The 25,864-nt window shown below is 49.6% G+C and overlaps 1 protein-coding gene and 2 pseudogenes across 1 annotated transcript; 2 read left to right on the top strand and 1 right to left on the bottom strand.

The window, feature by feature from the left end:
* Window positions 1-339: 339 nt before the first annotated feature.
* Window positions 340-17,436, bottom strand: LOC133361379 (zinc finger protein OZF-like). The gene is made up of 2 exons (XM_061580305.1): window positions 17,317-17,436; window positions 340-3,652 (listed from the first exon to the last, which is right to left on the bottom strand). Exon 2 carries the CDS (start codon window positions 3,640-3,642, stop codon window positions 2,002-2,004), a length of 1,641 nt encoding a protein of 546 aa, XP_061436289.1. The 5' UTR covers window positions 3,643-3,652; window positions 17,317-17,436; the 3' UTR covers window positions 340-2,001.
* On the top strand, window positions 9,258-11,407 carry LOC133361372 (uncharacterized; annotated as a pseudogene).
* On the top strand, window positions 12,008-13,127 carry LOC133361371 (uncharacterized; annotated as a pseudogene).
* Window positions 17,437-25,864: the final 8,428 nt, after the last annotated feature.

The following is a 25,864-nucleotide window of genomic DNA, read 5'->3' as shown; positions in this document are numbered from 1 at the left end:
ATGAGAGGGTCCAGGAGGTCGGCGGAAGACTCGGGGTAGGCGGCCATGGCGAGCGCTAATAGCGCACCACGGGACGCCAGAGGCGTTTCTTCCGACCCCCGACGTCGCTGCATGATTTTTCTGTGGGCAGCCGATGGCGGCTCGTAAAATTCCGCCATTTCAGCGAAGGCGTCCTTAAGCGTCTTCTTCCTACTCGCCGGGATGGAGCGGAAAACGGCCAGGGACACGTCGTCCAACAGCGTAGGTAGAGCCTCAAGTGCCTCGGAGTCCGTCCACCGCACCGATCGGAAGGCGGATTCGAATCTCCACGTAAAAGCGCTCCAGTCACCTCTGGCGACAAATTATTTAATATTAAGGAGGCGATGGCTGCGGCCACCATCAAGAGTCCTTGGACGTGCTCGTTCCCGCCACCCGCGCAGCACGCGGCTCCGCCAAGATGGCGGCCACAGGCAGCGTGGCAGCAAACCCAGCCCAAGATGGCGGCCTCCTCCGCAGCAGGTGTAATGGCGGTTACAGCCCCCCGTTGGAGGTCAAGGTCGTCCGCACTTGGACTCGTCTCACGAGGCCGACCCAGGGGGGCAGACGACGCGACCACCGTGACGAGATTGAGCATCACCGCACGGAGAGTCTCAATCTGTTCTGCCACTCGTCACCACCCTTCGTCCGCAGCTGGAGTCGCCTCTGCGCCGGCCTGTCGTTTTTGGCGCGGCGGCGGGGAGAGCAGCAGTCGGTGGCAGCGGTCCCGTTGCGCCCAGAAGCTCGTCCTCATCGGCATCGTCGTCGTCGTCTGACGGCGGGTCCGGTGAGTTCCTCTTTTTGAGGTGCTTGGACCTCGTGGATGATGGTCCAAGCGGTCTAAAAATGTACTTCCGACTCCAATGTAATAAACCCCATTGAAACGCTGGGAATTGAGAATTCTTTATTAAGTTTCGTTCACCGCTTTCACTACATTTGTTCCTCCACTTCTCTTGCTCCCTCTCACGCTATTAAAGGTGCATTGAAAAATTATAATACTCCGATTGATGCTCCTGCTGTTGTGGAGTGACTCATGCAGCCAGCTATAGCTGCAGGGTTTTGGTAGTACATGCTGTTTATTGTGAAAATTCCGTCACAGTTCCTATGATCACTGTTTCATTGCTTTCATGGCTTTATTTTGATTTCGAAAAGAGTATTGGTTTAGACATGTTTGTTTGTTGTAGTACAGAGTTAGACTGATGGCCTTAATCTAAGTTGTATTGTGGTTGTTGTTGTTTGACTTGCATCCCACTGGAATGTTTGCACACAGCGTTGGTGTACGGTGTTTTTTCTGCAATATTTTGCTGTCTCTTCTTGGATTTTCTGTTTTCACTTAGTCACATATTCACTTTAAGATGTTTTCTTGTACATGTTTTTGTTTTCTGTTTGTTGAGGTTGCACCCAATTCAAGAGCCGAATGGCTCGCAGGGCTATACCTAATAAATGAACTTGAACTTGTTGGCTGACAGCATGAGAGGCAGAGAGACAGAGACTGCCGCGGCCCGCCACGTGGCAGGCTCCGGACCACGGCACCAGCCACGTGGCTTCCCCCTTCGTTCCTCCGCACACTGACCACGTGCTGTCCTTCTCTGCCCCTTTTAATCCCTGGCCCACGTGATGCCCCGCAGCCAATCCTCAGCCACACCCCTGGAACTTTCCAGAAGCTACTGTACAGCTCCAGGGCCACGCCCCTGGCTTGACTCCCCATTGGTTGCGGGTTGAAGCCAGCAGAGCCAATCATCATCATCCAGGTGTAACCTCACATTACATTATAACATAGTGAATGCTTGGAAGCTTATTGGCTCTCGCTCCTGGTTAGAGATCTACCCAACCCACAGGTCCACAAATACTGACCGCTCTTACTCTGCAGGTTGAACATAGGAATGGAGTGTTCAACTTCACGTTCTTTTCATTAAAGGCCTGTGACAAATGTGAATCTATTGGAGCTTCATTGTCTCAAGCTTACACATCTACAGGTTCTCCATTTTACTTTGTATTGTTTAAGAAGTCCACCCACACCTCCACTTCCACAAACTGCTGGGAGTTGCCTCGCTCTGCCTCACAGTCAGAATTCTCCTCCTGCTTCACGTTGTCTCCATTGATGTGAAGGTCCGATTTTGGAGTTGAATGTTCATCTTCACATTTGACCTTCACTTCTTCGCTCTTCACTGTCACCTCTTCACATTTCACCTTCGCCTCTTCAAATTTCACCTTGATACATTTCATAGTGTCCAAGCTGGTATTTACATCTGGTTCTTTTTTCAGGAGCGATGGGCTCATTGCAGCACTTTGACTTTCACAATTCGATTTCAGACTACACTCCTTGGGGGTCTTCTGATGCCTGTGTGTTCTCTGGTGTCTATGAAGCTGTGGTGACTGTTCAAACGCCTTCCCGCACATAGTGCACTTGAAGGGTTTCTCTCCTGTGTGTATTCTCTGGTGTATTTTAAGATAAGATGAACTTGAAAATGCCTTCCCACACACACTGCACTTAAAGGGTTTCTCTCCTGTGTGCGTTCTCTGGTGCATTTTAAGATTTGATGACTGTGAAAATGCCATCCCACACACAGTGCACTTGAAAGGTTCATCGCCTGTGTGTGTTCTCTGGTGTATTTTAAGATAAGACGAACTTGAAAATGCCTTCCCACACACACTACACCTGAAAGCTTTCTCTCCCGTGTGTGTTCTCTGGTGGATCTGTAAACCTGATGACCATGTAAATGCCTTCTCACACACAGTGCACTTGAAGGGTTTCTCTCCTGTGTGTGTTCTCTGGTGTATTTTAAAATAAGATGAACTTGAAAATGCCTTCCCACACACAGTGCACTTGAAGGCTTTCTCTCCTGTGTGTGTTTTCTGGTGGGTATGAAGCTGTGGTGACTGTGCAAATGCCTTCCCACACACAGTGCACTTAAAGGGTTTCTCTCCTGTATGTGTTCTCTGGTGTATTTTAAGATAAAATGAACTTGACAATGCCTTGCCACACACAGAGCACTTGAAGGCTTTCTCTCCTGTGTGTGTTCTCTGGTGTTTTTTAAGATAAGATGAACTTGAAAATGCCTTCCCACACACAGCACACTTGAAGGCTTTCTCTCCTGTGTGTGTTCTCTGATGTTTTTTAAGAGCAGATGAATCTGAAAATGCCTTCCCACACACACTACACCTGAAGGGTTTCTCTCCTGTGTGTGTTCTCTGGTGTATTTTAAGATACAATGAACGTGAAAATGACTTCCCACACACAGTGCACCAAAAGGGTTTCTCTCCTGTGTGTGTTCTCTGGTGTTTTTTAAGATAAAATGAACTTGAAAATGCCTTCTCACACACAGTGCACTTGAAGGGTTTCTCTCCTGTGTGTGTTCTCTGGTGTATTTTAAGATAAGATGAACTTGAAAATGCCTTCTCACATACAGTACACTTGAAGGGTTTCTCTCCTGTGTGTGTTCTCTGGTGTTTTTTAAGATAAGATGAACTTGAAAATGCCTTCCCACACACAGTGCACTTGAAGGGTTTCTCTCCCGTTGGAGATCTCTGGTCCTGTGTAAAATTTCCAGTACAATCCATGCTGTTTGCATACTGGTCCCATTGTTGTCTTTGTGTACCGAGCTGTGCTGAGTGCCTTTGCTCCATCAGACCAATTCTGGAGAAAAAGCATCAGAGGAAGCATCAGCTGCAGACTGAAAAAAATGTCCACACCATCTTCATCAGTATCGCGGCACAGAGGAATGAATATATACACAATCACACATGACTTACACGTCTATATTTATTCATATATTCAAGATTATCCCCAATTCATCACACGGGCTGTTAAGACACACAATGAGAGGGCAAAAGGTTATTAATATGCCTGGAAGCCCTAGTATCTTCAAAATAAATGTTCACCCAAAACACCAAGCACACAATTTCGGCAGCCTGGCTGCAAAAGTAGTATTTATAAAAGCAAATATCAGCTAACATAGCAAAGGCTGTTCGGAATAATACTATTTGTATTATGCAGAAATGCATCAATAAATGTTCAATCGCAACTTTAGAGGTGTGAAGCCAGGCTCAGATTTGCTTGGATGAACAGATCTAACTTCAGCAGCATATGTGCTGTTAATTTCCTGTTTCCATTCTTCCAAAAAGTTCCAAAAGTTAAACGATTGTTTTGATTTAACCTCCATGTTCAATAGTTAATATAATTTACTGCAAATACAAACTTGACACTGTCACACACTGGCATGGTAAAGTGGTGGTGTGTCCAGAACCATGCCTGGCCGCCTTCTTCTGCTCAGTATTGACGCTTCCTCACTTCACCATGTAATTAATTTAAGATCAATCAACATAGCAGAGGCCCACAAGCAGTTCAGCTTTCACTTATCAATCATGTTTACTGTCGGTGATAATCAAACTAATTGTTGAGTTCATAATGCAGTGAAATAACTCCACCACAGCTCCACACCAAGATAAACTCTTAAATGCACGTACATTCCACATGCATCATTAACAGATATAAACAAATATCCACCATTCATGACGAATTGCAAGTAACCTTATCCAAATGCTAATGCCATGATAGGTGCAATTTAAGGACATGTAGTGTGGATTCCTTGTCAGCAGATAATGGGAATGATCCAGGTGTCAAGGGATGACTGACAGATGAACCAGTTGTGCTCCCCACTGTCTTGCTGGGTTTTAGGAACACAGCGTTCCACCTATTCATGTGTGCGTCGCTCTTCCGACCTCATCGTTGTTGCAGAGAAAATATCTATTAACTGCCCTGCAGCATACCTGCAGAGCAGTTAATATGGTGTTGGACGAGATGACGCCAAAAGGCGTACAACTCAAAAAAGGTGTCAGTTTTGTTGCCAGATAAAAGGCTAAAAAAAACAATTATCATATTTTGCGACTGGCAAAGGAGGTTCCAATGGTGTAAATGCTTACCCCGAGCTCTCATACTCTGATGGGGCATTGTCTTTGAGTTGTACGCCTTTTGGCGTCATCTAGTCCAACACCATGTGAGACGAGGCTCTAAGAAAAGCTGTCTCGGGTGGGGACCAATCAATTCCAAGTGCAGTGAAAACATTATCAGAGTTGTGTTTTTTATTCGCATTCTGACCGCAGGTATTGTGGTCAATGCAAACATGACTCCTTGTAAAAAAATGTGTCAGTTTTGTTGCCAGATAAAAGGGTAAAAAAAACAATTATCATATTTTGCTACTGGCAAAGGAGGTTCCAATGGTGTAATGGGAGCTTATCAAACTACGTAGTTATTTATTGATTTAAAGCTTTCTTGACTGCAGGAATGAATATTCTTTGGGTCTTTCGGTCAAGTCGCGTTACATAGAAAATAATAGATCACGACGTTTCGATCGCAACACAAGCAATCGTCTTCAGGTGAGAGAAAAAGCTGCTGAGACAAGGACTTATATAGGCCTGAGATGGGTGCATCAAGGTAGGTGGGTGGAGCTAGAGATGGTCCAACCAATTGAAATAAACACGGAGAAACCTATACAAAAAATATCCCAAAACAAAAAAATAGTACAAATCTGTAAATGATAAAAGGGGAAAAGCCTCTTCTTATATTTTGCTACTGGCAAAGGAAGTCCCATGATGTAGCTGCTCACCCCGAGCTATCATTGTTCGCCTTTTGGCGCTGTCCTCTGGTCTAACACCGTTTGAGACTAGGCTTGAAAGAAAGCCGTCTCTGGTGTGGACAAAAAAGTTTCATAGACAATGCATTTATTATCACAGCATGTTTCTTCACCATTGGAACCTCATTTGCCAGTAAAAATATGAAAATTGGTTGTTTACCCTTCTATCTGGCAACAAAACTGACACCTTTTTTACAGGCTGTCATGTTTACATAGACCACAATACCTGCAGTCATAATGCATTATCTTAAACAACTACGCTGGTTTGGTCTTCTGCGTGTGTGGACGTACGCATATTTATTTATTTACGGGCCTGCCCAGACAGCTCGCTCTGATTCGATAAAAATAAATAAAACAGCCGGCAAAAAGCCAAAGCTCACTTTCATTCGATAAATATAAATAAATAAACCTGCCGGCCGAGAGCGTCTCTTCGGTCAACAATTGCACCTACTTTCACGCAACACCATATTCAGAGTGATGATCGCAACGGAAAATCTACTGTAGGTACAGTGTTGCTGTTGCACCCGCCGAACACTGCGTCCTGGTGGCGATATCTCGGCAACGAAGAACGTCCGCGGGTGCAACCAAGAACCCTCCAATAATCAGATAGCCACATACATTTTCAATTCCAGAACTTTCAATAAAATCTGTTCATTATTAGTGGTGTTCGGTTCGACGGCCCAGTGGCCAAAACTGACCACTCTTTCGTATGCAGCTCCATCAATATTGCGCCCATTCCCTTGAAACCACTGTGCTTAATCTTTCATTGGCCCGAAACAAGTGTGTGCAAAGTGGCCCAGCACAGTTCACGGCCCTATATATTAAACCAGCGCTCGAGAAATTCTGTCGGTGTCGCCTTCATTCTGTTTGGACAAATAAATTATCCCTTACATTTAATTGCCTGAAAGTGGGCTGCGTGCTTTTTGGCGGCAGCACGCGCCGGTCAGTCAGTCAGTCATCGATTTCCAAACAAGCAGAAGCACACAGAAGGTAAGCGGTGTGTGATAGCATAGGTCTGGCAAGGTCTGCGCCGCAGTGGTGCAGTGCAATGTTGGCGCAGACACTACGCTGTGTGAGTGTGGTGTGTATGCAAGTGTGCGAATGGTAGTTACGGTAATATACGTATATTTATATAAAAATGGGTGCTGCGTGCTGCGATTAGTGGAGTCCCCAAACAACTTTACCTTACGAGTAGGCAGGGGTCGCTATACAGTGAGTCTTAGCGGACTGAGCTGGCAGCTTCACCTGCCGGGACCACAGCCAGTTGCGTAGCGCCCCCTACAGTTTCGGGAGTTCCGCCCATGGGTCAATACGCCCATGGGGCAACCGAGCCGACTGTTTGATGGGTACAATGGGTACTTTTCGGTTTATCCGGCTTATTACCATTACTCTGTATTGACAATGATCACGTCTCCATGGACGGCATACCACCAACAAAAAACATTTTTTTTTATAAAAATAGAGGTGGCCCCATAGCGGATCTGTCTGTGTGTGTACATACAGACGGAGGATGCAGGGGCCAACCTGTGTGCGACCGGAACGGTGCCATTGCTGACCAATGTGACTGTGGATGGCGCACACGCTGACGCACACCAGGGCTGTGTCTTTGCGATGTAAGGCCATGGTGGATGGTGGAGCGTATATGGATGGTGCGTTACGAATAAAATTAAACAAAACAAACTGCTGGATCTGTAAGTGTGCCAGTGTGCGCTTATCGTGGACAGTGGTGCGTGCGGAAGTGAGGGTCATCTTTGGGTAAAACAAACACTCTCAACGAGTGAGAACATAGCTGGCGGTCACCTAGGGACTTGGTAGCGAGCAGGGTATAGGCACTGCGTGTATTATATATCTGTCGTGACAACGTTTGTGCGTCAGTCGGGGGGATTTTATCTGCCAGTACCCCTGTGCAACAGTACAGCGAGATATATTGTACAGTGCTTCAGATGTCACGAACTGAGAGGAGACGCGGTTTACATAGGCTTTCTGTCTAACGCGTCACGTTTGTGTACGCAGACTTCCAGATATCTGACAACAGGCACCACGATGACTACAAGCCGTGGTCGTGGAACGCGGAAAGGGTGCGTGAGCTGCTCAACTATTTCATAGTCACCGTCGCCAATTCTAACTACTCATCCCTATAGCAAGCGAAAGAGAGAGACACGAGAGGAGCTCGAGGGCGCTTTGCACAAAAACGAAATCGTAAATGCAACTCCTGCCGCGACCGAGCCGAAGGAGGTCAAAAGAGGTCAAAGATCGTCGCCGCAATCGCCGCCGAGTGAAGCGATTTCGGTTCAATAAGGCCATGCGAGAGCTTGACTTGGGGAATGTTATCGATGAAGGGCGCATAGAAACCAACGCTGGCAACGACGCAATGGATCAACCAAGTGATATGCAGGATGTCCTCATGAACGTACACGATCATGTCGTTTCTCCCGGCGACTTCCACGTGGATCTTGAAGAAGGTAAGCAAGAAGAACACGACCCTGACTTTGTCATTGCTCGAGCCGCAGCGCGGGAGGATCCACAACTCACACTGGGCCTTCAAGAGTTGCGTCGCCTCAAGCGCAACGAGAAGGATCGCTTGCGACGTGCCGAGCGATCTCCGTTTCAACAAGATGCTGAGCGAGCGCATCGCGCTGCGGTGAAGGCCCAGCGTCGTTCGAGAATGACTGACGAGCGACTACTGGATAAACGATATCGTCGCAGTGACTCGGAAGCTGAGCGGCGCGGAAGGTTGACGGAAGAACAGCAAGACGAAGAACGACGTCGCCACAGTGTGCTGGAAGCAGAGCGCCGCGGCCTGTTGACTGAGGAGGAGCAAGAGGAGGAATGACATCGCCACAGCATGTTGGAAGCTGAGCGCCGCCGGAGGTTGATGGAAGAACAGCAGGAGGAAGCGCGTCGACGCCATGCTGAGCTGGAAGCTGAACGTCTCGCCAGGATGACGGAAGAACAACGAGAGGAGATGCGACAGTGCCAGTCCCAATGGCAAATTGAGAGGACAGAAAACAAAGTCGAGGAGACGCTGGAACAGCGACGCGTTCAACGGCGAACCAAGCGCTACAAAGACGCCCTCGCCAACCAAGACGAGTTTGAAGTCTCGAGAGTTTCGGGGAAGAATGTCATCGCAGGAAGACACAAACTACCAGAGCCAACTTCGGTTTGCTCGAAGTGTCGAGCAAGGAAGTGGCCGGGCGAGTCTTCGATCACATGCTGCATTGACGGCAAGGTCGCTCTTCCGCCACTCCAGCCTGCACCGGCCATTCTACGCAAGTGGTACCAAGATGAAGAGTTTCGCAAGCAGATACGCATGTACAATCAAGTGTTTGCATTTACGTCGCTTGGTGCGTCTTTCAGCAATCGCCGCTTCGACCCAGTAGCGGAAGATCAAAGTGTCCAAGGGCAGAGAGGCGTGTATACATACCGTATCCAAGGAGCGATGGGCCATTTCTTGGGATCTTTGTTACCATATACGGATCAGGCCGGTCAGACACCGAAGCCCAAGTTTGCGCAGATTTACGTGTACGATCCAGATAAGGAAGCACGAGTGGCTCGCCGACAGGGGATTTTTGTGGCCTGAACAGAGTCGCGCTGTTGGACTTGGAGCACATGATGGAGACGTGCAACCCGTTTGCGCGCGAGTTCCTTACGATGGGTCAGCGGATGAGAAGCATGATCGAAGCCGGCGACAACCCCGTCAACGTCGTGTTTTGCCTGCGTGCCAACAACTATGCGGGACCTCGCACGCACAATCTCCCCACGGCCACGGAGGTTGCTGCTGTGTTGGTTGATGACGGCAACGCGGCGAATCACCGAGACTTGCTTCTCTTCCCACGGTCAGGTGGGCTTTTGTGACTGTTCGAAACCCAGTCGATCTACGATTCACTTCAATGTCCTCTCTTGCTCCCTCTCGGGGAAATGGGTTGGACGTACACGGATGAGTACACGAACGGCGCTACGTATCGGAACAAGAGGCGAATGGCGCTTCGCGAACATGTTGCGTACCGACTCCACCAGAAGGAAAACGACCAGTCGGTTCTCCACCAAGGCGGGTGACTGTTCCAGCAGTGGGTGGTTGACCAACGTGCCAAGTGCGAACAGGAGAGTCTGCGCTGGGTCGCAGCAAACCAGAAGACACTTCGAGCGGATCTTTACAAGGGAGTTCTGAATGCGTACCTGCATGAGGGCGTGGTTGCATTAGGCGAAAACAAAGGCTTAGTGTCAGAATACGATCGTGACACAGGCATGTTAGTGCATCCAGAGCCAAGCCGCCGCCGTCACTTCCTTGATCAAGTCGGACAGCGCGTCGTACTTCCAGCGTCGTTCACGGGTGGTGAGAGATACATGTACTCACAGTATCAGAACTCCATGGCGATGGTGCGCGAGTTTGGCAAGCCGGATTTGTTCATGACTGTGATGTGCAACCCTCAATGGGATGAAATCACAAAGACGATAGACAGAAACGGACCACACCAAACTGCTCAAGATAGGCCAGATATTGTCGCACATGTGTGGCAACAGAAGCTCAAAGCAGTGTTGAAGGATCTCGATGATGGGGTGTTTGGGCAGCAAATCGCGCGAATCTATGTGGTCGAGTTTCAGAGGCATGGACTGCCGCACGCTCACATACTAATTATTCTCGCCAATGAAGACAAACCCAGGACTCACAAGGACTTTAACAAGTTTGTGTCCGCGGAACTTCCAGATGCCGTGAAGAACAGTTATCTGTACAACCGAGTTTTGACCAGCATGATGCACAGGCCATGTGGAGCCCTAAACCCCAGCTCTCCGTGTATGAAGGATGGCGAGTGCACCATATGTTTCCCGAAGGCACTGTCCGAGGTGACACAAACCAACCAGAATGGGTTTCCTGTCTACAGAAGATGCCTGCGAATGGACGGCATGCTCAAGTTCAAGAAATATGACAATGCGACAGTCAATCAATGGGTTGTTGTGTACAATCCATTTATCTCTCAGAAATACGATTGCCACATCAACATTGAGGTGTGCTCGAGCATCACGGCGATCCAGTACCTGTACAAGTACGTCTACAAAGGCGCTGATATGACGGAAATCAGTGCGCGGGCAGTTGGGGATGACGTGAGGGAGTCTGAACACCCTCGACGTGAGCCGAATGAGATCATCCGGTACGTAAAGGCACGCTACATTTCACCAGCGGAGGCTTGCCAGCGTTTACTCGAGTACCCAATTCAAGGCAAGACGCACACGGTTGTCACGCTCGACATCCACCTTCCCAACAGCCAATTCGTAACTTACGCTGGAACCGCTGATCCACAGCAAGTCTTGGATAATGCTCGCCATACGAAGCTCACGAGGTTCTTAGAATTCGCCAAAACAACGCCGAAGCGAAGGACATGTTGTACCAAGACATACCGATGCTGTTTCGCTGGGACAACAAGGACAAGCAATGGATCAGATACAAAAATCAGCGACGCACCATTGGGAGGATGGTGCATTGCTCTCCGCGTGATCATGAGCATTTCTACTTGCGTGTGCTGTTGTGCCACATACCTGGCCTGGAGTTTTTCGAAGACCTGCGCACCATTCGCGGTGAACTATGCCCGACGTTCAAGGAAGCAGCCATGCGAGCAGGCTACCTTGAGAGCGATCGCCAATGGGTTGCGTGTCTGGAAGGAGCCTCGCTATTTCAGATGCCATACCAGCTTAGTCAACTCTTCGCTACGATTCTGCTGTATTCCATGCCACCAGATGCGAAGGCTCTCTGGGATAAATTCTAAGACGAATTGGCTCGCGATTACGAGTACCAGTACCGCGAGCTGACCAACAAAGAATAAATGGTAAAGTTCAAGACCCTTCACAGCCTCCACGAGTTCCTCACAGCAGATGGGATGGCTCTGTCGGACTTTGACGACCTCCCGCAGCTTTCCGAGTACCCACACTTGGTCTTGGACTCGCTGCTTGAGAACAACCATATCCACCACGAATTGGAAGGATATGATAGAAACGAGCTACAAGACATTGTAGAACGTGCTGACAGACTCAACACGAACCAGAGAGAAATCTACGACGAAATTGTTGGCTCAGTCGAAGACAGTCAACCCGATCAAAAGCTGTTCTTCATCGATGGTCAGGGCGGCACAGGGAAGTCCACGCTGCTCAACCATGTGCTGGCGAAGATACGTCTTCAAGGCAAGATTGCGATTGCTGTTGCTTCCAGCGGCATTGCCTCGCTGCTGCTTCCAGGCGGCCGTACCACGCATTCCACGTTCAAGATCCCGTTGAAACCGACGAACATATCCACATGCTTCATTCGCAAACAGTCCAAGCTCTAAGCATTTATCAAGGAGGCAGGTCTTATCGTTTGAGATGAAGCCCCAATGACGCACCGGTTTGCATTTGAAGCGGTGGATCGCACGCTTCGCGATATTTTGGACAATCTGCATGAACCGTTTGGAGGCAAAGTGGTTGTCCTGTCCGGTGACTTTCGACAGATTCTGCCAGTTGTCAAGAAAGAAACACCAGCTGATACTGTGGGTGCGTATTTCAAGTCGTCCGACCTGTGGTCCCACTTTAAGCAAGTTCATCTGACTGTGAACATGAGAGTCCAGTGCGCAGAGAACCAAGAATCAGCCGCAGAACTGGCTGCCTTTTCAGAATTTATTTTGGAAGTCGGAGAGGGTAGGCATGAAGTTGATCCAGACCTCGGTCCGGATTGCATGAAGATTCCGCGTGCCATGGTGATCGACAATCCTGAATACGACCCAGACATCGACGGAGATGAGGACGGCAATCATCTGCCCGTTCCACTCGGGTTGAAGAGGATTGTCGATGCCATGTACAGTGCAGATGAATTGAATGACCCTACGGTGGCAACGAACGACTACTTCGCTCGCCGCACTATTCTGACGCCGACCAACGCCACTGTGCAGCGAGTGAATGAGGCTGTCGCGGATCGTCTCAGAAGCTCCACAAGTGTACCTGTCTACAGATTCGGTTGAGGACGACGAGAGAGCAGGGTCAGCATTCTTTGAGACAGAGGTCCTCAACTCGGTGAACATCAACGGGGTTCCGCCACACAAGTTGGTCCTCAAGAAAGGCATCCCAGTGATGATGATGCGCAACTTGAACCCGGACGCTGGCCTGTGCAACGGAACACGGTTTCGCATCGTGGAAATGAAGCCACACGTCATTCACGCGACTATCATGACAGGAACCCATAACGGTCAGGAGGTGTTTATCCTTCGGATCATCTTCATCAGCGACGACGACACGAAGGACTTCCCATTTCGACTTCGGCGCAAGGGCAAACTGTTCACAACCTGGGATTATATCTACCAACGCCATGCTTCTCGCACGGCCAACTGTACGTGGCACTATCGCGAGTCACGGCAAGATCCAACATCAAGGCGCTTATTGAGGGACCTGACGACGAGGAGGAAGACGGAGTGTACACGAAGAATATCGTGTATCGCCAGATATTTGAATAAGTTGCATTCTATATTTCAATAACTTGCATTCTTTAATATTGTCGGTTGAGCGTCTCATATAAATACATATAACCTCACAAAAAAAAAACAATCACCAAAACATGTATATTGTGTCTTAATTTTAGAACTTTCGTGACTGCAGGAATTATTATTTGGTTCTTTCGGTTAAGTCACGTCTAAAGATAAAATAATAAATAAAAAAATAGCCATTATTTAATTTATTATTTTATCTTTAGACGTGACTTAACCGAAAGAACCAAATAATAAAAATAGCCATTATTTAATTTATTATTTTATCTTTAGACGTGACTTAACCGAAAGAACCAAATAATAATGTATATTGTGTCCAGCCACTTTCAACTCCCCACCAACCAAGCATAAACACACCGCCCGCAAAGCGGGCGGCAACTACTAGTGACTGCAGGTATTGTGGTCTATGCAAACATGACTCCTTGTAAAAAAAGGTGTCAGTTTTGTTGCCAGATAGACGGGTAAAAAACCAATTATCAGCATGTTTCTTGTTTGCATTGATCGTGAGTATATCGTGGTTAATGCAGACACGATTCCTTGCAAGAGGTTTCAGTTCGGCGTTTTAACATCTTAACACCTAAATGTTGATTTGAAGCTTTCCTGACTGCAGGGATTCATCTTCTTGGTTCTTTCGGTAAAGTCATCAAATAGAAGCGAAATAATAAAATAATAAAAATATAAAACTATTAAAATTTCTCACGACGTTTCGACTGCAACACGAGCAATCATCGTCAGGTGTGAAAAACAGCAAGAAAATTTCCAAAAATTTCTTGCTGTTTTTTACACCTAAAGTCACGTAGAAGAAAAACAATAAAATAAAAATTTTCTTGGTTCTTTCGGTAAAGTCACGTAGAAGGGAAGTAATAAAATAATAAAAATAAAACATAATAAAACAATTCTCACGACGTTTCGGCTACAACGCAAGCAGCCGTCTTCAGGTGAAGAATGAGACAATGCCAAGCTAGGAGCTTATATATAAGCTGCGTTGGAGGTGGAGGAAAGAGCGCCTTAACAAAAGAATGTGCATGTGAAGAGGAATTTAGCATATTCATGGAAAATGCGTAGGAGGTGGGCGGGGGGGTTTCAAAGTCATATTATGCCCATGCATTATGCAGGATCAACAGCACCAAGGGGGGGGTGCAGGGATTAGCAGTAACAAAGGAAAGGAATGTTAATGATATGTAGCTGCAGTTACTCAACCACCACGTAGAAAACTAAAGTATAAACTACATAAAAAACTAAAGTATAAATAGCATAGCACCATCAGTATACTTACTATACTCTACACTAAGCTGAGTTACTAACAGCAAGTATTACATTACAATTCTACGTCGTAAAAATTATATAATATGCTTCCATCTAAACTTTATTCTATTGCATCAACGAGCATATACCGTACTATATACTGCCAACATTAAATTATATACTGTATTGCTGTAAACCAACCTATATCTTATACATTTAATATAACACTATGTATTATTCTACCCACCCTAATGTGTGTCGAAATGGTTTATCACGTCCTTCCAATGATTGCTAAGCCAGAATCCATCTTCTCGGTTAAAATTGTCTCTGTGTTTGTATATGTGGATCGCCTCATGAACGAATCTCTCATGATAGCCAGATGGCTTGCAGAGAACCTCTGTCTTGGAGAAGTCAATGTCATGTGAGCCCACTGAATTGTAACAGTGATCTGCCACGGCTGAGGTGTTTGTCCTACCGTGTTTCAGGTCTGCCTTATGTTCACGGATGCGGTCCGAGACATGTCGTTTGGTTTCTCCAATGTAACTGCTACCACAGAGGCAACTTAGTTTGTAGACGCCAGGGTACTGTATGTCTGGAACCACATCTTTTACAGACGGGACCAGATCACGGATTTTATGTACTGTGTTGAATCGGACCTGGATCTTGTGTTTAATCAGGATTTTGGAGATCTTTTTTGTGACCCCAGCAATGTAGGGTAAGGTGATGGTCTTGAAAGGCTCCTCAACAGGATCCTTCTTGATGGTTGGAGTGATGGCTTTGCGGATTGTGTAGTCGGAGTAACCATTAGCCTTAAGAGCTTGGCGTACGTGTTTGAGTTCACTGGAAATGTGTTCATGGTCGGAGATGCATTGGGCTCTATGATATAGAGTCTTGATGAGGGAATTCTTCTGGGATGGATGGTGGTGGGAATCCGGTTTTAGATAAGCATTCCCACCACCATCCATCCCAGAAGAATTCCCTCATCAAGACTCTATATCATAGAGCCCAATGCATCTCCGACCATGAACACATTTCCAGTGAACTCAAACACGTACGCCAAGCTCTTAAGGCTAATGGTTACTCCGACTACACAATCCGCAAAGCCATCACTCCAACCATCAAGAAGGATCCTGTTGAGGAGCCTTTCAAGACCATCACCTTACCCTACATTGCTGGGGTCACAAAAAAGATCTCCAAAATCCTGATTAAACACAAGATCCAGGTCCGATTCAACACAGTACATAAAATCCGTGATCTGGTCCCGTCTGTAAAAGATGTGGTTCCAGACATACAGTACCCTGGCGTCTACAAACTAAGTTGCCTCTGTGGTAGCAGTTACATTGGAGAAACCAAACGACATGTCTCGGACCGCATCCGTGAACATAAGGCAGACCTGAAACACGGTAGGACAAACACCTCAGCCGTGGCAGATCACTGTTACAATTCAGTGGGCTCACATGACATTGACTTCTCCAAGACAGAGGTTCTCTGCAAGCCATCTGGCTATCATGAGAGATTCGTTCATGAGGCGATCCACATATACAAACACAGAGACAATTTTAACCGAGAAGATGGATTCTGGCTTAGCAATCATTGGAAGGACGTGATAAACCATTTCGACACACATTAGGGTGGGTAGAATAATACATAGTGTTATATTAAATGTATAAGATATAGGTTGGTTTACAGCAATACAGTATATAATTTAATGTTGGCAGTATATAGTACGGTATATGCTCGTTGATGCAATAGAATAAAGTTTAGATGGAAGCATATTATATAATTTTTACGACGTAGAATTGTAATGTATTACTTGCTGTTAGTAACTCAGCTTAGTGTAGAGTATAGTAAGTATACTGATGGTGCTATGCTATTTATACTTTAGTTTTTTATGTAGTTTATACTTTAGTTTTCTACGTGGTGGTTGAGTAACTGCAGCTACATATCATTAACATTCCTTTCCTTTGTTACTGCTAATCCCTGCACCCCCCCCTTGGTGCTGTTGATCCTGCATAATGCATGGGCATAATATGACTTTGAAACCCCCCCGCCCACCTCCTACGCATTTTCCATGAATATGCTAAATTCCTCTTCACATGCACATTCTTTTGTTAAGGCGCTCTTTCCTCCACCTCCAACGCAGCTTATATATAAGCTCCTAGCTTGGCATTGTCTCATTCTTCACCTGAAGACGGCTGCTTGCGTTGTAGCCGAAACGTCGTGAGAATTGTTTTATTATGTTTTATTTTTATTATTTTATTACTTCCCTTCTACGTGACTTTACCGAAAGAACCAAGAAGATGAATCCCTGCAGTCACGAAAGCTTTAAATCGAAAAATAAAAATTCTCACGACGTTTCGACTGCAACACGAGCAATCCGGTGTGAAAAACACAGCAAGAACATTTTCAAAAAAATTCTTGCTGTTTTTCACACCTAAAGTCTCGAAGAAAAACAATAAAATAAAACAATTCTCACGACGTTTCGACTGCAACTCGAGCAATCATCGTCAGCTGTGAAATCCACAGCAAGCCATTGTATTACTTTATTATTTCCCTTCTACGTGACTTTACCGAATAAACCAAGAATATCTTAACACCTGTTTCAGTTGCCAGAAAAGGGGAAAAACCTCTTCTTATATGTTGCTACTGGCAAAGGAGGTCGCATGAAGTAATGAGCCAGATGAAGACGAATTAAACTTAAGCAGAGGATTAACGCAAATGCAATCAGGCGAGGGCAGGAGGCAAGGCCCCGCGTGGCTCGGCTCCGCGTTGTAATGTTCAAACCTGGACATCGATTCCAGACTCGCTGCTACTCAATTGATATCCCTACGAGAGAGAGACGGAGAGAGGCTCTACCTGGGTAAACAACAACAACCACGACAACAACAACCACAACAACAACAACCACGATGTTAACTTCTCACCTCGGATCTGTGAGAGCGAGCGAGGTGTAGCAGCTCGTGACGTCACGCGGCAGCAGGTGACATGACGTCACTTGCGGGGTTCAACACACAATCCACTCCCCCAACGAGCGGCGGTGTAAGTGAATAAATTATGTTAATGAGACGGGCTCATGTCAAGTGATGAGCCCTGGATGCTGAACCCGTCCCAATAAACGAGCGACGGTATTTATGAATAAATTATGTTAATAAACCGCCAGTTGATAGTTCAGTTTCATTTATGAGGTACTAGCGGAAAGCACCCGGCGTTGCCCGTGGGAAACATTTATTGAAAAACTCCAAATACTTTAAAACATAACATATACAAATGAAAAAAAAAATTTAGATGATTATCTCATTAATAAAAATTTAAATAAAACCCAACGCGCGGTGGAAAATAAACTTACGCTCGAACGACAAGATTCGATTCTTTAGATCGCGCAAAGCAATCAAAGGTTGTAGATTTCTTTAGAATCGGCCTATTCCCGTTTAATCGATACCAGAAACGCTCAGCAGATATCGAATCTCGCCACACACTTCATGGTCATTCCCGCCCCCCCCCCCCTAAATACAAAAGTGTATTTTCTTTAAATTTTTGCATGGTGTACATTTTGCAAAGTACCCACATGGCAAATTTCAAGTTTGTTGCATGTCGGGAAGTACGCTAAACATTTTGAACAGACAATACATTCACAAATTTTCCTTTTATATATAGAAGACTAGCTTGACTACCCGGCTTCGCCCGAGATTTGGATTCACCACGCCCGGCCGCCTTTGTCTCCCCAGTGGCGATGTTCAGACACATCAGTTACTCGTTTGAGGCTGAGTCGACCTAGGGGAAGCCCAGGACCAGTAAAAATAATCGTCGTGGCCGTGAGCGAGAATCGAACTCGGGTCGGCGGGTTCGTAGCGCAGCGCGCTCACCACACATCATCTCTAAAACACAGAAGTGAGATGGCTTTCTAAAGGTAGATCACTGGCCAGAGTTTTTGAGTTGCGAGAGCCACTCCAGAGATATCTTTTAGAAAAACAGTCACCACTGGCAGCAAAACTTGCTCGCTTGTGACATATTCAGCCTGCTCAACGTACTCAATCTGTAATTTCAGGGAAGATCGACAACTGTTCAATTCGGCAGATAAAGTGGAACTTTTGACATGTTTGAAACACTAGCAGAGATTTTGAAAGAGACTGAGCCAGGGCCTTTCTCCCAGCTGGTGCATTAAAACCTATCTCAGCTTTTAAAAGAGTTTGAGCGTTACTTCCCAACCACAAAAGACCCCCGAACTGGGAAGGAATGGACCCACGACCCATTTGTGAATAAGCCAGGTGAATCGACTGTCTGTGCTAGAAGAGGATCAACTGCTTGAGATCGCAAATGAAGGTGGCCTTAAAAGTATGTTTGAGACAATTTCAAATCTCGATACGTTCTGGATTAAAGTCAAGGCGGAATATCCTGATATTGTCACAAAAGCACTGAAAAGCCTGCTTCCATTTCCAACATCCTATCTTTGTGAAGCAGGGTTTTCTGCAGTGACAGCAACCAAAACGAGATTATGGAGTAGACTGGACATAGGCAACACGTTTCGGGTGTCACCGTCTCCCATCACCCCCGATGGGACCATCTAGTTACAGGAAAACAAGCTCACGGCTCCCACTGATTCTGCATTATGGTGAGTTGTATAATTATTTCATATTACAATGTAATAATAATATAAAGTGCACAATAAATATATTGCGCTTGAATCATCATGAAACCACCCCCCCCCCCGTGAAAAAATTACTAATCGTGATAATACAAAGATTCTCGCTGATTATGTTTTAGTGTAATTCTATCAGGTCTCAGAATTCAGATCTCGCCAAAGGGAACAGTTCTTATAATTAAGATCATTATGCATGAACTTAGGAAGGAACCACTCAGACACTTCTGTGTTTAGCAACTTTAATTCATAAACAAAAACACAACACTCTAATATGCGAACTCTTATGCTTGTGTAATGCGAGCAAGGATTGAGGGGGGGCGGAGTCTGGGTCACGTGAGGAGAGGGAGGAGTTAGGGTCACGTGGGGGAGAGGGTTTAGGGAGAGAACCGGAAGGGGAATGGGGAGTTGAGACGGAGTGAAACGGGAGGAGGCCACGCTGGGCAGTACGGGGAGAGTGGCGCGGTCGCCACGCGGTGGGAGACGTCGGCACCATCAGCCATCGGTGTCAGGATGCAGAGGGCTAGCGAGCGGTGAAAGGCTAGCTGCAGAGCGGAGCAGCAGTGAAGCTGCAGACGGAGCAGCGGTGTGGCTGCAGTGCGGAGCAGCAGTGAGGCTGCAGAACGAGCAGCAGAGTGGCTGTGGAGTGATCGTCGGGAGAGACGCGGGCCTGAGCGAGGACGCCGTGTGAACGAGATTCTACGAACCCAAATAAAGGACAACGGAGATCGACATTGAGAAAGAGTCCTTTATTACATTGGTGTCAGAAGTGAAACGGCATGTCAAAACAGCTCAGAAGGAAGAACGTCCCTGCACCATCTTCTGACGACGACCTCCCTCCAGCGGTGGCGCTACCGACGATGGAGGGGGAAAGCGACGCTGGGACGAGCGGCGGTCCGGGCGTGCAGGACGTGGCAGCTTCGGTGGGTCCATCCGCGCGAGTAGACGCTGATGAAGGATGGCGACAGGTGGCGGCCCAACTGGAGGCACTGAAGACGGTGTTGGCGCAGTTGTGCGACCTCGTGACGCCGGCGACGACTTCGGGGAGGCCCGGCGGGGAACAGCGGGCCGGGCCCTTGCCGTCGCCATCAGCCCTCTCGACCACACGGCACGAAGATGCCATCTTGGGCGTGGCCGAGGAGGAACGGCAGGAAGCCGCCATCTTGCGCCCTCCGCCGCGGGAAGCCGCCATCTTGCACACGTTGCGGAGTGACGCCATCTTGTCGCTGCCGCGTGAGTCACCATCGGCGGAGGACGGTGGAGCAAGGACCCGCAGCCGTCATTTAACAACGGTAAAAGAGTTCTCCATCGGCGGCGATTGGAGCGCATTCGCCTGCCGTTTTCAAGCGGCTGTACGATCCGCCAAATGGACGGACGCGGAGGCCCTGGAAGTCCTACCAACACTTCTCGACGATGAGTCCGTCAGGTTCTTCCGCTCCATCAAGGCCGACAAGAAGAGGACGCTGCAGGGTGTCTTCGAGGAAATGGCGGATGCGTACGAGCCTCCGGACGATGCCCATCGTAGATTCGTACAGCGGCAACGGGCGCCCGAAGAATCGCCGGTGGCTTTCAGAGGCGCCGTTCTGGAACTGGCGATGGCAGCATACCCTGAGACGGAGCCGGATTTGTTGGAACCCGTTGTGTTGGGCAAGATGCTGGAATTGTCTAGAGACTTGGGGATCCCCATGCCGGTGTGCAGCCATGATAAGTTGACATCTCGTGCTGCGGATAAGTGCTTGGATGCTCAATTTAATCTCCGACACTGGAAACAGGTGTCAGCTTGAACGGGGGGCCCCATCGTCGAAGGCGGTGCTACGGGGTGGTATCCTTAGAAGGCGGTCTACGTTCCTGACGACAAGGGTCCGCAGGAATTGACGGCCGCCTCCGCCCAGTGGCCTGCTCGGGGGGGTACGGGGCCGAGGTCCGGGCCGCCGGCGCGGGAGCGTCGGGACAGAGGGGGTGCCGCGCGTCGAAACGACGTGGAGTGTTTCCGCTGCGGCCGTAAGGGCCACTTCGCCAGGGGTTGTTGGGCTCGCATCCCGGGGCCGCCCCAGCAGGAGGCCTCGACCATGGACGTCATGCGAAAGGACCATCCAGGACACGCAAGTCGGTGCGCATCAGACACCCGACAATGCCTGTCACCTCATGCATCACCATCGCCGTGCGATCCGTGTGTCGTTAACGAGGGGCCACCGATTGACCCGTGTCGCTCACTGACGCAATGGCGGCGATTGGCATGGAGGGTGGTTGCGGCCGCTACTGGGTCGTCCATTGTGTAATGCGGTTGTAAACGGCCCTTCTGAGGTGCCGTCAGGGGGGGAGGAGTTAGGTCACGTGGGGGGCAGAGGGGTTGAGTATAGAAGGAGGGGAACCGGAAGAGCAAGGGGAGTGACGGGGAGCCAGGAAAAGAGGAAGGCCACGTAGGGCGAAGCGGGGTGTGGCGAGATCGCCACGAACACGGGGGGGAGCGAGGATCGGCACCGTTGGCCAGCGGTGACCGACCCGAAGCAGCGAGGAGGCTGCAGTCAGCAGCGGGGCTGCACAGAGAGAGTGGGCAGCGGGTCTGCATACAGTGACAGCCAGAGGGTCTGCACATAGGGGTAGCAGCGAGTCTGCAGGGAGGAGGTTATAGTAGATGAAGCAGAGAGTCAGAGGGGAGAGGAAGCTATAATGGCAGTGAATAGCCGGGGGCTACAAATACAGGAGTTATAGCGGAGTGCCGTGTGGGTAAAGACGTGAACCTGAATAAAGACACGAAGACAGAAAGAAGTGTTCGAGTCCTTTTATTACACTGGAGTCAGAAGTGAAACGGCATGGCGAAACAACTGAGGAAGAAGAATATCCCATCTCCGGCGTCGGCTTCATCATCGGACGACGACGATCTTCCTCCTGAGGTCGGCTTCACTTCGGCGGAGGGAGAGATCCGTGAAGGCCCGGGTGTGGAGGAGGTTGCCACTGCGCCCGACCCATCTGCGTTGAAGGACGAAGATTTAAGATGGACCCGGATGGCGGAGCAACTGGCGACCTTAAAAACCGTCATCACGGAGTTGTGTGACCTTGTCACGCCAAGGGCGGCGTTGGAAGGTGATGGTGGTGATCGGCAGGAGCCCGGGTCGTCTTCGATGGCGCCGCCATCGACCACGCGGCGTGAAGACGCCATCTTGGGCGTGGCGCACCACGGAAGGCGGGAAGCCGCCATCTTGGGGCCGCCACGAAGATCGTCCGCCATCTTGGCGACACCGCGTTGCGACGCCTTGCTGAACTTGCCGCCGGAAGAGTCGGTGACGGACGGAAGCAAGCCAAGGAGCCGCAGTCGTCACCTTACAACTGTTAAGGAGTTCTCCATCGGGGGCGATTGGAGTGCGTTCGCTTGTCGATTTTTGGCGGCGGTACGGACGGCAAGGTGGACGGACGCCGAGGCGCTGGAGGTGCTTCCGACTCTCCTTGACGATGAGTCTGTTCGTTTTTTTCGCTCTATAAAAGCTGCAAAGAAGAAAACATTGCGTGGAGTGTTCGACGAAATGGCGGACGCGTACGAGCCACCGGATGACGCCCATCGCCGCTTCGTGCAGCGGCAACGCGCACCGGAGGAGTCGCCGGTAGCGTACAGGGGCGCCGTGCTGGAACTCGCGATGGCCGCTTACCCGGAGACGGAGCCTGACCTGCTGGAACCTCTCATCTTGGGGAAGATGTTGGAGTTATCCCGGGATCTGGGCATTCCTATGCCGGCTTGCGGTCACGAGAAACTCACGTCCCGGACCGCGGCTAAGTGTTTGGACGCCCAGTTCAATCTCCGCCGCTGGAAACAAGTCACGGCGTGGACGGGGGGTCCTGTCGTCGATGGGGGGGCCGTAGGGTGGGACCCTACAAAGGCCGTGTACGTGCCGGATGCGACCGGCCCAAAGGAGCTGTCGGCCGCCTCCACTCCGTGGCCGGCTCGAAGCGAGCCGGGGCCGCGGGCTCCGCCGCCGGCGCGGCCACGTCGGGACGGGGTGCCTGCTGCGCGCCGACCCGACGTCGACTGTTTCCGCTGCGGCCGTCGGGGCCACTATGCCAGGGACTGCTGGGCCCGGGTTCCGGGGCCGCCCCAGCAGGAGGCCTCGATCGCGGACGTCCCAAAGAAAGACCCTCCGGCACAGGCAAGTCGGTGCGCACCAGACACCCGGCAAGGCCTGACACCTCACTCATCGCCGTTGTTGTGCGACGCGGATGTTCTAAAATATGGGAGGCCAGTATCTGCGCCTTGTCGCTCGATAACGCAGTGGCGTAAGTTGGCTCGGCGGGTTGTCGCGGCCGCTACAGGTTCGTCCACTGTACCGGGGTCGATCCAAGGGGTGGACGTGCGTATTTTGGTGGATTCCGGGGCGTCCGCGACCATTATTTCGGATGTCATATTCCATCTTTTGAACATCCCACCGGGGGCCGTGAGGCCGGCTTACGCTTCCTGCATCGCTGCGAACGGGGGTAGTATGGGCATCGTGGGACAGGTGGACGCTAATATTTCTATCGGGGGGGTCTCGGCCTCGGGCGTTGTGTTAATTTCGAGGTCCCTGGCGGTTCCTTGCTTGTTGGGCACGGATTTTTTGGCTAAGATGCCCATTCTAATTAGAATCAATGAAAATTGCATTGAACTACCAGGGGGCCGCAAATTGGCGTTTTTACAGTCCGCCTGGGGGCGACCGGCTCCGGTTGCCCAGGTGCAGGCATTATCGGAAGTTTCAGTGGATATTCCACCTGGCTCGCAGATGCTCATTCCCCTACGATACCGGAAGCCGGTTCCGGGTCGGCAGGGTGCTTGTGGAATTTTGCTGTCGCCGTCCGCCGCTGTCACGGGCGGATTGGCACTGGTGGGGGCGCAAACCATTGTCCGTCCGGATCAACGCCCGTTTTTGCAGGTGTTAAATGCGAGTTCTGAAAGCGTGTGTGTGCCGGCTGGTACCGTTGTGGCACACGCCACTACGGCGTTTACGGCTCAGAGTGACATTCCGGACGGGGGGCTGGTGGGGGGTGTTTCACACGACGGAGGGGTGGACGATCGTTGGATCGCCGAACTATGTGCGGAAAATTCGGCCCTTTCCGCTGAGCAGCGTTGTGCGATTCATAAATTATTAGCGAGCTATTCCGATGTGTTTAGCTCGGATGATTTGGACTTGGGACGCACCTCGCTGCTCTCTCATCACATCGAAACGGGGGACGCGGCCCCTATCCGCTTGAACTCGCGTCGGATGAGTCCGGCTGAGCGTGAGCACGTTCGAGGGGCAGTGGAAGACATGTTGAAAGCGGATATTATATCTCCGTCTAATAGCCCGTGGGGCGCGCCTGTCGTGTTGGTTAAAAAGAAAGATGGTAAATTACGATTTTGTGTGGATTTTCGGAAGTTAAATAAAGTGTCGGTGGCAGATGCGTATCCCCTGCCGCGTATGGACGATTCTCTCGACGCCTTGTCAGGGGCTAAGTTTTTTTCAACGCTAGATCTCTCTTCGGGCTTCTGGCAGCTTCCCCTTGACGAGCCCTCGCGGGAAAAGACAGCGTTCCGTACGCCGCAGGGGTTGTTCCAATTTAACTGTCTGCCGATGGGGTTGAATGCAGCCCCTGCCACCTTTCAGAGATTGATGGAGTTGGTATTGACGGGGTTGCAGTGGGAGACATGTCTCATTTATTTAGATGATATTATTGTCTTCAGCCGCACATTTGATGAGCATTTATTGCGGTTGGAGGCCGTTTTTGCCAGAATGCGTTCTGCTAATTTGAAATTCAAGCCTAAGAAATGCCATCTACTGCAACGTTCCGTTCGATACTTGGGACATATTGTTAGTGCGGACGGGGTGGCCACGGATCCAGAGAAAACTGCGTGTGTCCGGGATTGGGCAACCCCCGCCACGGTGGGTGATGTGCGTCGGTTTTTGGGGTTCGCCTCATATTACCGGAGGTTTGTTCCGAATTTCGCTACTATCGCCAGGCCTTTGCATCTCCTTACTGGGAAGGGGCACAAATTTGTGTGGGGACCGCCGGAGGAGGCGGCGTTTCGGAGCCTGCGCGATCTACTGGCTACTGCGCCGACGTTGGATTATCCGGATTTTGAACATCCCTTCATTCTGGATACGGATGCGAGTGACACCGGGATTGGGGCGGTGTTGTCCCAGTCAAAAGGTGGTGTTGAGCGTGTGGTGGCGTACGGGAGTCGGGTTTTGTCTCCCGCGGAAACTCGTTACTGCGTCACTCGCAGGGAACTTTTGGCTATTGTGTATTTCCTCCGCCAATTTCGACCGTATCTGTACGGTCGGTCGTTTATTGTCCGAACGGACCATGCGGCCTTGCAGTACGCTCTTAAGATGGACCAGCCATCCGGACAATTGGCGAGATGGCTGGACACGTTGCAAGAATTCTCCTTCCAAATTCACCATCGGAAGGGTGTGCGTCACGCTAACGCGGACGCACTGTCCAGGTTGCCGCAACAATCCCCTTGTGCGTGTGCGTCGGGGACGCATAGGTGTGGACCGGCTCAGCCCCCCCCTCAGCCTGTCGCGCGGGCAGTGGATGTTCTCGAACCTCCGCTTACACCGGGACCGGTTGAAGGGGGACCGGCTGACGGGATTTTGCGTCTTCCAAGGTCTGTGTGGATTCGGGAGCAAATGTTGGACGATTCTTTGGTGTCGTTACGGAAACGAACGGAGAGGGCGGGTAAGGAAGTCGGTGCGGGTGGTAATTCGGAAACTGCTCTCCGAGATGGGTTACTGATGTGGAGGGAAGGGATACAGGAACACTGGCGTCTCGTTGTGCCCGCGTCATTGCGCTATGAGCTGATTAGATCTTTGCACTGTGACACACTTTTACAC

Source organism: Lethenteron reissneri, chromosome 72, assembly GCF_015708825.2.
Source record: "Lethenteron reissneri isolate LAM-NWPU_2019-01 chromosome 72, ASM1570882v1, whole genome shotgun sequence".
Taxonomy (NCBI): Eukaryota; Metazoa; Chordata; class Hyperoartia; order Petromyzontiformes; family Petromyzontidae; genus Lethenteron; species Lethenteron reissneri.
Note: the sequence above shows the minus strand (reverse complement) of the source record. Positions and strands in the feature narration are given on the sequence as shown.

Excerpts from the sequence above, each read along its gene's own strand:
- LOC133361379 (XM_061580305.1), bottom strand. The coding sequence starts at position 3,642 with ATGGAGCAAAGGCACTCAGCACAGCTCGGTACACAAAGACAACAATGG.